This window comes from Echinococcus granulosus, assembly GCF_000524195.1.
Source record: "Echinococcus granulosus chromosome Unknown EG_S00020, whole genome shotgun sequence".
Classification (NCBI taxonomy): Eukaryota; Metazoa; Platyhelminthes; class Cestoda; order Cyclophyllidea; family Taeniidae; genus Echinococcus; species Echinococcus granulosus.
In genome coordinates, this window is record NW_020170400.1 from 1074844 (window position 1) to 1090221 (window position 15378).

General features: G+C 42.3%; 1 protein-coding gene across 1 annotated transcript; it reads left to right on the forward strand. All coding sequences in view use genetic code 11, as the record gives it.

Annotated features, from left to right (window-relative positions):
- Positions 1-513: 513 nt before the first annotated feature.
- EGR_03763 (FCH domain-containing protein) lies at positions 514-15173 on the forward strand (the record flags this gene model as incomplete). The annotated part of the gene is made up of 15 exons (XM_024493012.1): positions 514-906; positions 972-1193; positions 1233-1593; positions 2001-2173; positions 4335-4431; positions 4494-4687; positions 5475-5521; positions 6176-6243; positions 6281-6391; positions 7015-7163; positions 9604-9898; positions 10241-10482; positions 11906-12285; positions 14086-14394; positions 14717-15173. 15 exons carry the CDS (start codon positions 514-516, stop codon positions 15171-15173), a joined length of 3498 nt encoding a protein of 1165 aa, XP_024352669.1.
- Between the last annotated feature and the right edge of the window lie 205 nt (positions 15174-15378).

A 15378-nucleotide genomic window follows, 5' to 3' on the forward strand; every position in this document is an offset into this window, starting at 1 on the left:
CGGATCTAGGTGGGCATTTGCAACTGGACCTTGTTGCGTCTAGAGAGGTCATGAGTCACAAAGCGCCTCGTTAAAATCGTCAGCAAAACTTAAAAATTGTATTTCTTGCCCTTTGGTGGTTGCGAATGGCTAGGATAACAATAAAGATTGAATAACCCATCTGAAATAGTTTATTCATACATCAAACGCTTAAGCATGGACGGCTAGTAAGCAGTGCCGCACATTTAAACACCAATTTCATAATCTTAATGGAAAGAATTTTAACAGTTCCGAATAATATCTACGTGTCCTTTATTATTTAATATGTTTCCTAACTTATTTGCACCAAGGCCACAAAATTTTGTAACAAATGAATGATTTATGGGATTAGGTGCGTGGGCTTTAAAATCTACAACCCCTTTTAATTAATTTCGGTTTTTATGTTACTATAAGTGACAGTATTTTCCAAGTTGCGCCTTTTGCGAATAGACAACTCCAGCCAGTAGTTGACGAGCCTAAATTTTTCGCCCCGATATGAGCGTTGACGGTTTGTTTTCGCATGCTTTTTGGGGTGAGAAGAACATGGGCTTCGAGTCTCTTTCTCAAAATATGAAGTCCACTTTCAAAAACACTAGCGAGTTTTGTGATTTCCTTCGTGACGTCAATACAATCGAAGAAAATTACGCAAAAGCCCTTTGTAAACTTTCAAAGCAAGCCGCTTCTTACGGTTCTGCTGGAGGTTTGAAGTTGTGGTGGTCGTTGTTTTCCTCGTTCCTAGAACAATCTATCTCTCTGCGAAGTAACCTCGAGTCAGAACGTCTGACTATCTGGAGAGATGTTCAAAAGTATTTGGAAGAGTTACAGAAAAAACAACGAAATTTAAAGGAGAACGAGACTGGTACGCAGGAAGTTGTGCATTCCTTCCAGGTAAGTTTTGCTGCTTAGGCTACCTCTTCTAAATTCTGCAATAAATTGTGTAAAACTGTTTTAAGGTTGCTACAACTCATTTGCAAAAAGCCAAGGAGCTTTATCACACGCGTTACAAAGAATACGAGAGGATTCGTTTAAATGAGACTCACTCTGCTCGAGATGTAGAGAAGGCCGAAACAAAGCTTAAGAAAGCTCAAGACGAGTATAAGTATTCCGTGGAGAAGTACAACAACCTAAGGCTCCAATTCGTCGATAAAATGCGCCTATCTTGCAGCCACTTCGAGGTGAGAATTAACTTTGTTAGGCTTTATTTCCTCCTTTAGGACATGGAAGTCACTCACCTTACTCGAATGTGTGAGTTTTTTGGTCGATTTTCTGAAGCTCTAGTCCAGTCCCGCAGCGCTGACCTCTCTCTCGCCACCGATTTCAACCAACAACGCTCTCTGGAACTCACACCCAATCATCTTCTATTTAATATGATCGAAGAACGTGGAACAGGGTGTCTGGAACCTCTTCCTGCTGAATTCGAAGATGTGGAGGTCGCTGCAGCCTTTCCGAACACTACAGCTGAAGCCGGCGGTGGTGGCATCATTGATGCTGGCTTGACTTCACAATCGTCCACTCCCTGTCCATCGTGTCTTACTTCTGATTTGAATAGTCTTCGTGCTGCTTCCGCCCTCCCAGGTTGGTTTGCTCCACCTTCTTATGAGAGACGTTTAAGTGAAATAGGGACTTTTAGGTGTATGCAGTGAAAGAGCCCATGCATAAGACTGGAAACTGTTATTTTTTCTACTTGGTCCTGTCTACATATATATAAATATGTACTTGTCTCAGCATTTAACTAATGCTTGGGCAGCTTAGTCCATTCATGTGCTCACCGTCACTTGCATGTCGTCTTATTTGATTTTTTATAGGTCGGCTCAGCCCACGGCTATTGCTAATATGGTGCACCCGTCACTTCTGCATGTAATAACGCTGCACCAACGTGCTTTTTACCATATCTATAAAATTGATGGTCTCAGTTTAACTTAGACACCCCTCTTAACTTCCTCTCTTGACCATAAGAAAACTATCTTTGTTTTTATATTCAGCTTTCGGTAGTCAGGAAAGCCCAGTAACCAGTCACCAAAGCCCCTTGGATCCCTCCTGGCAGAGTTCCTTAAGTGAAATCAATGGAACGCATAGCAATGGGTTGGGTCGACGAGCTGGCGCCATTTTCCAGCGTCGAAATCGCCAGAACTCGGCTGGACTTGAGGGAGACACTGTGAGTGTGAATTCAAGCGGGAGTACAACGGGATCGTTTGCACAGAGACTGGCGACTGTCCGAAATCTTGCTCGTCTACCGAGAAAGACTTGCAAGTTATCATTTTATTGCCCCTATCCTTGAAATGCATTGTGTGGATAGCTACTTAGCTATATAAAAGCAGCACTACGTAGGAACGGCCATGTCAATGCCTAATGGTAGGGAAGAGCATTGTTAATGGGCAGATTGGCTGGGAAGCTATGGGAGTGTCTGAACTGCCCTGCTGTCAAGTAAAGATATTGTAGACTGGAAATTGGCGTGATTAAATGGTATAAATAAATATTAAGTCACTTGAGTGTAAATAAAACTGGGAAGATGTTGTTTCTTTGCTAGTTTGCCTGCTTCTGTGTTAATGTGTTAGCTTTTTTCTTTCACTTTGCTGAGGTTCCCTAAGTATTTCTGGAAAACTTGCTTTTATGCCAACAGTTGACTCATCTCGCCATGAATAAGGGCGTTTTTATTCGTTCTTAGTAAAGAACAGGGGATAAATTGCAGATCTTTTTGATTTACTTTTGTACGAGTTCATATAGCTTGATTGTTGGGGTGTCTTTGGTAGTAAAATTATTTGTGTCCTTCATATTTTCTGCTGTGATGGTATCGTGTCAGAAGGGTATTAATTTCGGCTTGAGGATTCAGATTCTTTTAGAATAGTTGTGAACGGCTTTCCTGGGGTTATTTGCACGGGACATCCATGAGAATTCTCCTCTCTGGCTGTAATTTGTATACAAAATCGCATATTGCGTCTGTCATGTGAGAATACGAATGGAACTTTCTCCCGTTATCGACCAATCCTGGTTATACCTCGGTGAGACTGTTTCTTTCCCTTGCACATTTTTGAGCTCTATCCTATCACCGAGTGGAGATGATTTCAGTCATAATTGTCGCTTGGCCCTGAGCAGGTGATCAATTCTGACAATTCGTTTACAATTTATCGCGAATACTCGCGCACGCACGCACACCAGCGATCTGTTTATTTAAGTTGGAATGCAGAGGTACTTTTCATCACAAGCTGGTCAATCAGTTAACAGAAAACCCTATCCCAAATATACGTTTTTATAAAGTGTACGAAAGAAATGAAGAACAAATTGATAGTCTGGAATTTATTGTCATCTACCAATGTATGCGTGTCGGACCCATTTGCTGCTACGACTTTTCAACCCTATTTGATGTTAATGTAGAAGATATACTTCATTTTCTTCCCCACTACTCATGACCGGAATTGGTTTTTTTGGCACTGTAGTCTCGAACTATTCTCAATAGCGACACCTAATTTATTCATTATCAAGAATATTCTCTCATAAACTTGATCTGCTCGCTTTTCCATGGATTCATCACCAAGTTTACATTCGTGAATCTATTTGTTTCTTCGTATCATGTTTTACCACCACGCCGCCTTCAAATTTTATGCAATTAATTTGACGGAAAGCTTTCACATCCTTGAATCCAAATTTAAATTCGTCAAGGAGATCAGCGACACTAATGAGGGAAAAACAGGCGACGCAACTATCAACGTTACGGGCTTTTTTGCAAAAGACCTTTAGTTTTACTTGAAATTAAGCGGAATCGTCCCTTCTGTCAATGATAAGTTATATAGAAGCATTTAGCTGTCAACTCTCAGTCAAAAGTAAACATCTAAGACATAGTATTTGGCTCCTCTACTCGAAATTGAGCAAATATTAGAACAGTATATAAAGTATTAAAATCGAATAAATATTACATTTCTGTAATTTATAATTCCTTCAAACGACCTACCACTTTCTTTTTTAAGCGGTCACACTTTGCATATGCATTCGTCTGCACCTCCCAATTCATTCTTGAAGACACTGAGGTCTTAAAGGCTAGAGGTGCCTTTATTATTGCCCTATAGAGGCTGCCAGCATGATAGCCGAATTGTGAGATAACTAAAAGGCTTGTGTATTCGAGCGAATACCCCTATTATTTGAAGTATTGTCCTTGGCTCCCCCACTGAGCATTTCTCTGCTTCTAGCATCGGAAGTTTCCTGCGAATTGTAATTATTACTAGGGGCGAACGAGTGTGTAAATAATGTAGCGCATGGGATGGGAAGCCAATATGGTACTTTGGCTCGTGAAAATGTGGAGCACTTTGGCTGGTCATCCTTAGAAGGGCGCCAGAGAAGATCAGTATATTGTTCAATATGCGGCATGTACAAGTCTAGCAGTGAAAAGACCTCCAAATGTTGATTTGGATGGAGTTCAATGTGACTTGTCTAGGTATGATCGATTGGAAATAATGTGTGATCTTCTCTCTCCTCTCTTCTAGCCAACAGTCCCTGTGAAAAGACCTCCAAGGTAGTACAGCCATCCACATCCACTTGTCCCAAGGTGGACGATGACGGCTACAATATTCGTCCAGCTAATCCGTGGGCCAGTGAGCATTCGAGACCTCCGTCTTCAAGTTCTAATTCTAGCAGTGGCAGCAGCAGTCCCAGTGAGAAGACCTTCAAGGGTTTAAAGGTGCGTCTGCTTTACCTTTTATCCCTTACCCACATAGAGCTATTCTTGAGGTTGTGGAAGGTTTAAAAAGGTTGGAATATTCCATTTCTAAGATATCTGGATTCCCTTAATTTGGCTTGTTTGAGCGGCCTGTTGCTTTCACATTTCTACTTCTACCTTGATTGGATGTCATTTGTCGATTGTATTCCTTAGGCTTTTTTAACCACATCATCAGTCGAATCCTAAAATGGTGAGTTTTAATAGTCCTTTTTACAAAATCAATAGCGTAAATCAGCACAGTTTTGTCTGTTTACTGATTTTATCCTTTTTCTCCAAGTTTCTAGTGCTGAACTGGTGGGTATTTACGAAACTAGCTCTCTACGATGTAGTTAGCCTTGGGTATCGGTGGTAGCTGATCTTGACCGCATTTATATTGCTACTTTTAATGCTTATTTTGATGAATTTCATCTCTGTTGAATGACGTCGCTTACGTAGACGAATCTAGGTAGGTGCAGCCTCATCCACCCCATCCCCAATAATTGTAGAGCTGATGATTAAAGAAGGGACTTCAGATGAAACCCTGGAGCACTTATTAAACTACTCACAAGTAATTTATTTGGTCCTTTATGCAGGGTAGCCAAGAAACAGACCTGTCACCTCCTCTCAATTCTATTTCTAAAGTGACCATTTTGCATCCTGATGTCCCAGTGCTTATGCCAATGAAGAGTAATTATTACTTTGATAAATTTAACCAAGGAAGTATGGAGGATGAAGATGAGGCATTTTCTCGCCCTCTTCCTCCCTCTAGGCCTTACGTTCAACTCTTCTCACGGGTGAACCATGCGGCGATGTGAGGTATGTGGACTTGTGTTGTCTTTTAAGAACAACAAACTCTTCTTACTCGTTGGCTAGTCTGATTATTTTGTTTCGTATGGTGTCATACCATGTAGAATAATCCCGTCCATATTATTATTTGGGCTTCGGCAAGAAGTGCACTGTGGACAATCACACCAGCTTTGCACCATACGCTCGAGCAGATCAAGGCTAGCTTTCTGGAGATGAGGCGGCAAGTGAATGAGTGGCTTGGGGGTTTGTGGTGGATTAGTGATTATAACCCACAATTTGTTTGTTTACTTGACATTCAAATACAAAGCTCCTTTTTATCACAAATCATTCAGTCAGTCATTTTTTCGGTCAGTAAGCAAGTTATGCCCTCACAACATCACGTTTCATATCATAAAGTACATGAAAAAAGCGAAGAACGAATTGATAGTCCTTGAGGCCTCCCATCACCCGTTAGTCCATATTGATGGGACTCATTTGCTTACCAGCTCCCCAGGCATTCTCTTCCAAGTTGATGTGTCTGCAGAATACTTGTTCTAACATCGCTACACGCTCGGCTTGAAGGTGTTTTTGGCGCACTAACCACTCACTACTATTCTAAATCCTAATAATTCTTTCATGATGAAGAATAGAAAGTTTCCCTCTCCTCTCCCCCCTCCTCCTCAGTGCGACGCATCCACCTCTGAATGATTCACCGCCAAAATCGGAGCAACTCAACCATTTGATTCTGGGCGGTACGTTTTGCTACCCCATGCTGCACCTTCGCCAAAGATTACACAGAAAATTTGACGGGATGTTTCTTCAGCTTTGCAACAGACCGATCACGTGCACCGAGTTCAATGGATATTCGACGGTATGAGGGTTCAAATCAGGAGGAAGATGGTAGAGGTCACAATTGACTGGAACTGATTTCTGCAGCCTAGCGCGCGCATTAAAACAATCCCATATGTTTTACAAGTTCTCACATGTCATATAAAATAACTATTGTAAACCACCGAGAACCTCACCAACTTTTTTGGCCACCCCGTCTTTCTCATTTTGATCCTTTTAGTTTATCTTGACGGATCTCAATGCTTAAATTGGTCTTCTTTTGAATGAGTCGGCATAGTTGATTTTGAAAAAAAGTCCAGTGCTAATTGCATCTGCTTGTAGCCTCACCTATTCTGACGTTCATTTTGGTGCGCAAGACTAAACTGGTGGTCCGTTAAGGCGTCATATCTATCCCACTGTTACTAGATTTACTTGACATTAAAAGGAGGTCTAGATGGATAATTGGTTTTCAAACTGGCTGTCATTTACAGTTTTGAGGAGGAAAAGGATTGGGAAAGTGATTACTAAATACCATTTTTTCATAACATCTTTTACTTCTAGTCACTTGAACTCTGATGTAGAACTGATGGCTGGCGGTTTGCCTTGTTTACCCTTCTGCAGAAGCATGTCTGTCTTCTGTTATAAGTGACGAACTAATGGAACTTTAAATTTGTTTCACCTGAGGGGTTACCCAGTTTCTCCACCTTATTTTAACGTCGTTCTCGGCGTTCCCGATTCCCATCACTTCTGCACTATCCATCGCAATAACAGCAACAATGTGCGTTTTCGAGTGGTATTAGGAACCGCATCAATGCAATGCAGTGTGGACGGCAGCCCTAAGGAGGTGGGTTAAGGGATGAAGTGGCTGATTAACAAACATTTGAACGAGATGTCTACTTCTTGCAGGCGATTGTAATCTTTAAATGGGAGACCTATGTCGGGTTTAACGTCGTTTTAATTCCTTTACGAGCAGTACTTTTTGTTTACATTAGAAGCTCTAATTAAGAGGGTTCTACTAGCTTGGAAAAAGCTTCCGTGAATGTTCCACTCGTTCGATGAAATGCGGTGACTGGGTAGATGTGCCTGAAGTCCTTCAAAACTTGGAACTGAAGTAGACCTGTGTTCTAATACTCATAAAAGGTGGCCAAGCTTATTTGAGATGTTAGTTGCTGATCCGAAACCATTAAAAGTGCCTTGTTTTTGCCTCATGGCGGATCAGCTGCGAATGCGAAAATGCCCTACGTTCGACCGTATTTTGTTGAGTCTACATAGTTACGCACACAAGCCATTAGAGGTAATTTTAATACTTGTGCTAGGAAAGTATAAAATTTGAGACAACTTTCTATTTTGAGTTTGAAGAAGTTACCTTTTTTATGCCCAATTCTCTGTCATTCTGGACCATCCTAAGACCTGGGCTCTCTTCGTTTTTCTGATAGGTTGGTATTACGCACAAGTAGATTGTGATATTAGTCAAAATACTAAATATGTGTGGAGGAAATCACCCGTGCTTCTAGGAGTTAGAAGTCATGCATCTGCGTACCTTTTACACGTCTTGGACTTGTTAGCGATGCGGACATATGTATTGAAGCCTTTGTCTCTTACTCCGGTTCGGGGCTCAATAGCGTTTGTGTTCACACACAAAGGTCAATTCACAACAGGTACTGAAGCAGTTTCACCATTACGAGTCGTTTGAGATAGATGGGCGTATTTGTCGCCTCCTTCTACCACCACAGTTGCTTTTGTGCTTATTCGCATTGTTAACCGCTGTCTCGATCTCGTCTCAGACCCCTATTTTCAGGATTAGCTTCACCTCTCAGAAGGGAGTGTCTCATTTAAACTATGGGTCAACATTCTGTGTGGGCGCTTGTTACTTGATCAAACACTGTTCGTTGGTCTCTTTCGAGGTTGTCTGTACGCTGTTCTGCCGATTCCTTTGAAGATGAACGTACGTTCAAATTACATGCTTGAAGTATTTGTTACGTTAAGCATAGTGAGACCTTTCATGAAAAGGCAAGTTTTGTTAGTGGCGTGCTGAAGGGATGGAAGGGCTGTGGACATGGCCGGATAGCTACGGTGCCATGCCGAACCATGACCTGCGCAGGTTGGAGACCATGTTACCAAATATACAGTTAAATAATTATCGCCTTACTGTATAACTTTCCTCAATTTCGAGTGTTGTCTTCTCGTGGTCATTGTTTCTACGGCAAGTTTTCTCCATGAACTGCAAGTACCTGTGAGATTGGGATCAAAGACTACGATAAACCCGTATAAGACAGTGGAAGATAGTGTGAGCTGTAGGCGTGACTGGAATTTTTTTAGTTTTTTTTCATGCCAAGTGATGATGGTTATGAAGGATAGGTGATATGCTTTAGCGAGAACATTCTTTATAGCATTCATTGTTTGTGACCACATTGGCTTAAATGTTTAAAAGCAAAACTCGGGCTTTTCCCATTTGATGCTGTGTAAAACTGTAAATTGAGGATTTGTCGAAAACCGATGCCACTTTATTCATTACAGACTCAGTCTCCAGTAGCAGATGTCTCCCTTTTGCAGTGTAATTAGTAAACGAATTCAGGATGTTTCCTCACAAAAAAAGTGTTTGCTTATCGCTACCATAGCCATGGCGCCCTAGATCCTCCCCGAGGCATGGAAATAGATAAGGAAGGCTTATTGTTGGGAGTACAGAAGGACTGTTGAGGCTGTAGTTTTGGCCAGAAAGCCATGCCGTTTTGAGAAATCAAGACCTGTGGTTGCATAAATATCCAATCGCAGCATCATTAGCTTACCCTATTAATAGGATCACAAATTGAGAAATAGCGTCTTGTATGTTCACTGCAGATATTTATTAAAAACAATATGACACCTGCTTAAAGTATTATTTTTTAGTTGGGAGGTCACACTCTTCATTCATCTGTTAATTCACGCGTTGAGCTGAGGATGAATGGATTCATCTACTTATTCTTTCCACTGCATCCGCTTTCAGTTCATTTATGTTATCCGCTGCTATCCTGGCCTATCTTGGGTTTTCCACTTTTAAATTTAGATTCATCTCTCAGAATTGAACTCTTCCCAAATTAATTGCCGGCTTCACTTTTGAGTTAAAGATTTTATTACCTTTTCTAGCTGTCCAGTTCTACAACAGATCTTACACTGAAGACTGTTACAACTTTTTATCATATTTCTTTCGAAATGTTAAAGTTGGAGCTAAGACTATGCTCTAAATAAGTCCGTTTCTAAACGGTAAACCATTAAGATCATCTTTATTGCCGGATTGGTGCTTTTAGGTGAACATTCGTCCCTTCGGTGACCTATCCCCAGGCGCTACTGAGCTCACTCTTCCAACTTCCACACCTCTGACCCCTTTACGTAGTCTCACCTCCTTCAGCGCGCGCGACTTTCGTCGACCACATACATCAGCTGACAAGCCTTTTGTAAGCATCTCTTCTGCCACGTCAGGTATCGCAGATGTCGCTGGCGGTGGTGTCATGGGAACCCGTTCCATTTCTGTGGCAAAGGCCCCCCTGGTGCCTATACTACCTCCGCCTCCAGGACAAGATACGATTTCCAGTCGACGGGGAGGTCGAGTACAAATAAGAAGGAGTAAAGGAGCTTGTCTGTGATCTTTGGAGCTATCATTCCCGGGTTTATTCAGGTCCCCATCCACCTATTCCTATGTCCGAGATCCTTCCATCCTAGGCTCCATCCTCTATCTATTCATCTTTAATCCATCCAAACCCCCTATATCTATTCATTTATCCACTGATTTGTCCGTCTTTTTAGACCCATTCAAAAAACTTCCCTCTTGTGGAGATTTCCATCATCATCGTCGAAGTATACCAGGAATCACCTCTAACAAACTCTTTTCTCATTTTATTCAAAGCGCTGATTAAACCCTTTTCACTTTTTTCTTCCTACTTCCAGATGAATCTTCTAAAGCACCGGCCATCACGGATAAGGGGAACGAGGAATCCTTCAACCCCTTCGGATTATTAAAACATGACGAAGGCACTCCTACACCCAAGGTGGTAGGCAGTTGGGAGGATACTTTCAAGACGCCTGACGACACTAACGAAACCTACGACCGCTTAATTGACCTTCGAGATAACGGTGATGAGGTTGGGACTGCTTCAAAACCATCTCATGTGGCTTCTGCAGGAGCTAAGGTTGGCTTAATGGTGTTGCTTCCCCTTATTGTGGTGTTATTTATGGCATCTGAAGACGTGCAGTCATGCACTGTGTATTGTGCCTATTACTGTGCGGATAAAACTATCTTTCATTTAGTTATTCCTTCAAATTTTTTCTAAAAAAGTGGTTCTCAAATTTTCGGTGAAAATGTCGGCAGATACTGGTGTAGCGGTAGCTCTATCGACACGCATAGGTTCCATATTACTCTCGCCACAAAGGTTCATCCACGAGAGACCGAAGCATGTTTGGACCTCCGCTCTCTACGCTCCTAGTGACTACTCTTCTAAGATGTGGAATCAGCTGGTAGCTAAATACGGTATTATGATTTTTCGACGCGGCGAGGAGACTTCTCTGTATTAATCGAGTGTGGTGTATCCTCTTGGTTTCACTGGGCGTTTTTCTACCTTCTAATCTGTTTCAAAACTTCTTTGAAGGGATTTATTTGGACGATACTCCAAAACGATTTTCTGTAGAAGTATTTGTTCAGAAGCAGAAGTTACTTGACGATAAGGAAGGTAATGTTGAGCCTCACCCTCTCTTTATTGGTCCTTCTTAAACTTCATTGTCATTTCAAAGTTGTTTAGTTGTCTATCCGAGTTATTTTTAGATCATTGTTGCTTTATTGCATCTTTTGATTCTTTCTTTTCTGACTTTATCTCGTTACAAATCACGATGCGGAACTTGATGTCTGACTAATTGCTAACACTCGACTTAGTTTCAACAGCCTTCGCAGAATTAGCCATCCGCAGTTAATGAGCATATTTTGTAGTAACCGGGTGAAGCAACTGAGGTGAAAGTTTTTGGGCAGCTTTAGAGCTGGGAATCAACTTGGCTATGAAAGTTTCAAGACGCTGAGTGACTTGTATTACTAGTGTCATGACCAGAGTTCCATTGGACTGTTGTCGAATTGCAGGGCTATAGAATGCCTAGATTATCGTCTCAGAGGATGATAACACAATGTCAAACTTTGCAAGGTACAGGTTTTTACAGTGTAGGTTAAGAAAAGAAGCACTTGTATGATCAATGATTCCATCCTCCTTACATCCGCTTCCACCTTAGACAACGGTTGAAGATGTATGGCAGTTGACAAAACAGGTATTAGCAATTGTTGCTATTCGTCTTGCTTCCATTCTTTCCACATCATCTGCCATGCTTAACGCATGTTTCATCGTCCCCATCTTTTACGTTGTTCCCCGTTATTGTTGCTGTTGTTGTTGCTGCCTTAGCGGTAACACCTGATGCACCTTTTGTGCTTCCTTCAGGATTCAGACGAATCATCCCTCTATTCGGTAAGTAACCACCCACCCATCTCTTCAAGTACACTACGAAGCACGATCATATTTGCACATTCGGGAGTCAGGTAGCAGTAGAAAATTGCCTATTTCCTTCGCCTTTTTCCAGGTTTGCCACGCGCCACTAGCGGCCGTGGAGGATGACGACACTTCTACACCTCCCCCACCGACACCTCCGCAAACTTTACAGATTTTGCGATTTTCTACCGAGCCCCGTGCACTTCCACCTCCAATTCCACCACTACCCATCGCAATCGCGTTGACCGAGACGTGGAGAGCTCAATTTCCCAACGGTGGAGGGAGTTCCTTCACCACCACCGAACGCCCAGCCCAATCACTCTTCGGACAGGTGACTCTAGCTGTGGCTAGGGAGGACCTGCGTCTTCTAATCCACTCGCAGAAATGGAGCCTAAAGCCTCTTATTCTCATCTTCTCCCGTGCGCAGAGAATGAACAACGTCCAGGCGCCATTCAGTGGCGTCAGTATACAGTAGGTGGCTTTTGCTGCATTTTTCTTTGAAGAAGTATGGTTTACCCGTGAGAAGAGTTGAACCTAAGGATTTTAGGGAGGAAGAGGATGTGAATTTGCCTCATTTTCATTCTTCGTTCTCCGCCCATCATGTTTTATTGTAACTACTTTCAGCTGGTTAAGTTTGCCTACCTCTTTCATCTCAGTTCAGATCTCCCACTTTTAAAATCTTTTCTCTGTATTCATCACGATGATGCACGAATCCGAAATAAAAGAGATAAACAGTGGTAACAGGAATAATTGTTTTTGTCTCTTGAAATATAATTTGTATAACTGCAAAAATCGCATCGATTCGTGTTGTCCTACACGGGCCTATTTTTCTTCCTTTACTAAAAATTGTGCCTTCAAAATCACTCAAAAACAAATAAGGGTGGGATATCATTCGTTTTTTGTCTATACTCCACCCCGTTTATTTCCTTAGGTGTATGGTTAGGTTTTCCATGCGGAATTTACTGTCCTCACCCTTCTTGGAATTGATGGATGCTCTGCAGAGTGCATTGTATGCCTTCAATTCCATTCGTAGGAACATTTGCCCAAAGGCAATGCTGCTTAGTGAGATACACGAGCTGACTTTCTGGAAGCAATTATTCTACGGGCATTGCCAAGCGATACAAATTGGGCGTTGCTTTAATTATTCACGACCACTTTGTACGACACAACGTTAGGCGTTTACTAGAAGTTGATGTCCTTTTTATTTCTCTTATGCGGTGAATCTCTGTTAGTTCAGTCATCCACAAAAGGCAGCTGATGATGAGTCAACAAGGTCAGGATTATTGCCCATTTGATCAGGTACACGTACCACTCCTACCAACGTAATTCTTCAAGTCCTCTCTTTTGGTATGATGGGGTACATTGTTGTCACAGAATGGTGTATTGTTATCATAGCTGCAGTCAGAAGCTCCCATGTCCTCCAAGGTCCTCGTGGCAAAATATCTTCTCTTAAATAAACATCAGGTTGCTATGCGGCCTCTTATTTCAGGCGTCGTTCCTTTGCTTCGATTGTAATGAAGACTTGGCAATGAATTTGCATCAGATGGAGAATGATGCCTCTTGGTTGTGGTGCATGTCGCATAAATATTTGGGATTCAAAAAACCGTGCTGAATTAGGAAGGCATTGATTTAAGGAATGGTTTTAAACACTAGGTGATACTTTTGCATTCATTTCGCTTTCTGTAGAAACCGCTGCTTTCAAGAACATATAGTGTTTTTTTTTAGCGATCGCTTTCCATTTGTTGGAACCTGACCTCGACCCATAAGTGGCTCCTGTGCAGACCTCGAAATTTTAGGCTTGTCGGGAATTGTAACTTCGTCTCGGTAACGCTTGTTCATGCATAGCAAACTCCTTCCTTCTGTGACGTTTGGGAATGGTGACCAGCCAAAGAAGGTGGGATTATTGAGCATCCGGTTGAGGCTCACCTACCGCTGCAACCCTTGTAACGTTGCTAGTTATCCTCAATGACGTAGTGATGTTTTGCTTAATGTAGAACCACTTTTAAAGCTCTAGAAATCGTCACTTTTAGTGGTCTGATACTGGAAACTTCCTAGCAATCCAATATTTAGAAAGGTTCTAGAAAAAACTTGTAAATGGTAGTTTGACAACTGAGAAATTTATAAGTTACCCTACTGAAATTGTGTCAGTACCCACACGTACAAGAGTGCTGGTGTTAATGAACGAAGCGAGGAAAGTCAACAGAATGGTAAACGGATTCGCAAGCGAATATGTGGTTTTAATTCCTTCTTCATTGTGCCTCTACTTCGTAGGTTGGAGAGTGGAGAGGGGGTGGGGCAGTATCAGGTGAAGATCCCGGGGGACCTGCTGTACCACTACCTCGTGGAGACTCAGAGCAAGGCTGCTGACGAGAATGAGGAGGAGTACACGCGACTGTGTCTACTAGAATATTCAGTCGAGGCGACGGGTCTACCGCCACCAATAACGATGTGCACCTTCTGGCGTTGTGAGAAGGGCACCACCGACTTTCGACTGGACTACTTTGTTCAGTGGCCCAAATGGTCTTCTTCGTCATCCCTGACCTCCTCGAGGAATGCTGAAGCAAACATCTCTGAAATCAGGTGCTTGGGGTCTCTTTAAGCTAATCAAAGTGGAATCAATACTGTTTGACAATCTAGTTGGAGTTGACTGTATATATTATATGTAGGAGGACAAATTCCCATCTGTCTCGGTGTTATCACCTATGAAAGGGTTGAGATTTTTGGTAGTTTTATGTCAATATATTTAAACGTATAATGCTAATTGTTCCAACTGCCAAGTTAGTAAAGTGTTTTTTTTTGAAAGGAAGTCGTCTATTGTACTGGTACGCTGTCAGCAGCTTAGTTTTACTAAATTCGAAGGCTTTAATCAACCATTTCAGTTCATTCCTTCCAAACCCTCTAGTTGTCAGGACTTGCGCGTGAATTTGTTGGTTGATGGTGGCGTAGCTAGGATGCAGAGTCGTCCGTTGGGTACCTGGAACGTCGAACAGACTCGTGCATCCTGGAGTATTCCTCTAACCACCGGTGATGCTCATCAACAGCAACATCCTGGAGTTGATGTCTCGGGCAACATTCGCGCCAAGTTCTTCCTGACCCGCGGTCCCGGAACACCACAGCCCGTTGCTCTGCAATTCTGTCGTGATGGTGGATGTCTTCCTAGTGGAGTTGTTCTTTCCCTCGGCGCGGAATCCTTGCCAGGAGGCACTGGTAGAGGAGGCGGTGGATACCGTCTGACCATGTGCAAGTACCGTCTCCTTGGCGATCGATACTTCTGCGATCCACCGGTGCCTATAGGAGTGATGACACAGCGCCTACCTATCCTCTCTCCACCAAATTCGAAAGCACAGACTTCCGGTTGAACTTTGGCCTTAACTTAATTTGCAACAAAATGCCTTTCTCCGCATAATATTGCGTGCTGTACAAAATATTTCAGTAATTGTTGGTTGGGTTGTCGCTTTGTCTGTATTTTTCTCTAATTCGATGTGATTCATACTGCTTCATCTTAAATTATCTTTCCCCTCTCATTCCTCATTGCTTTTATTGCGCGTTGATTCGCATCTATTC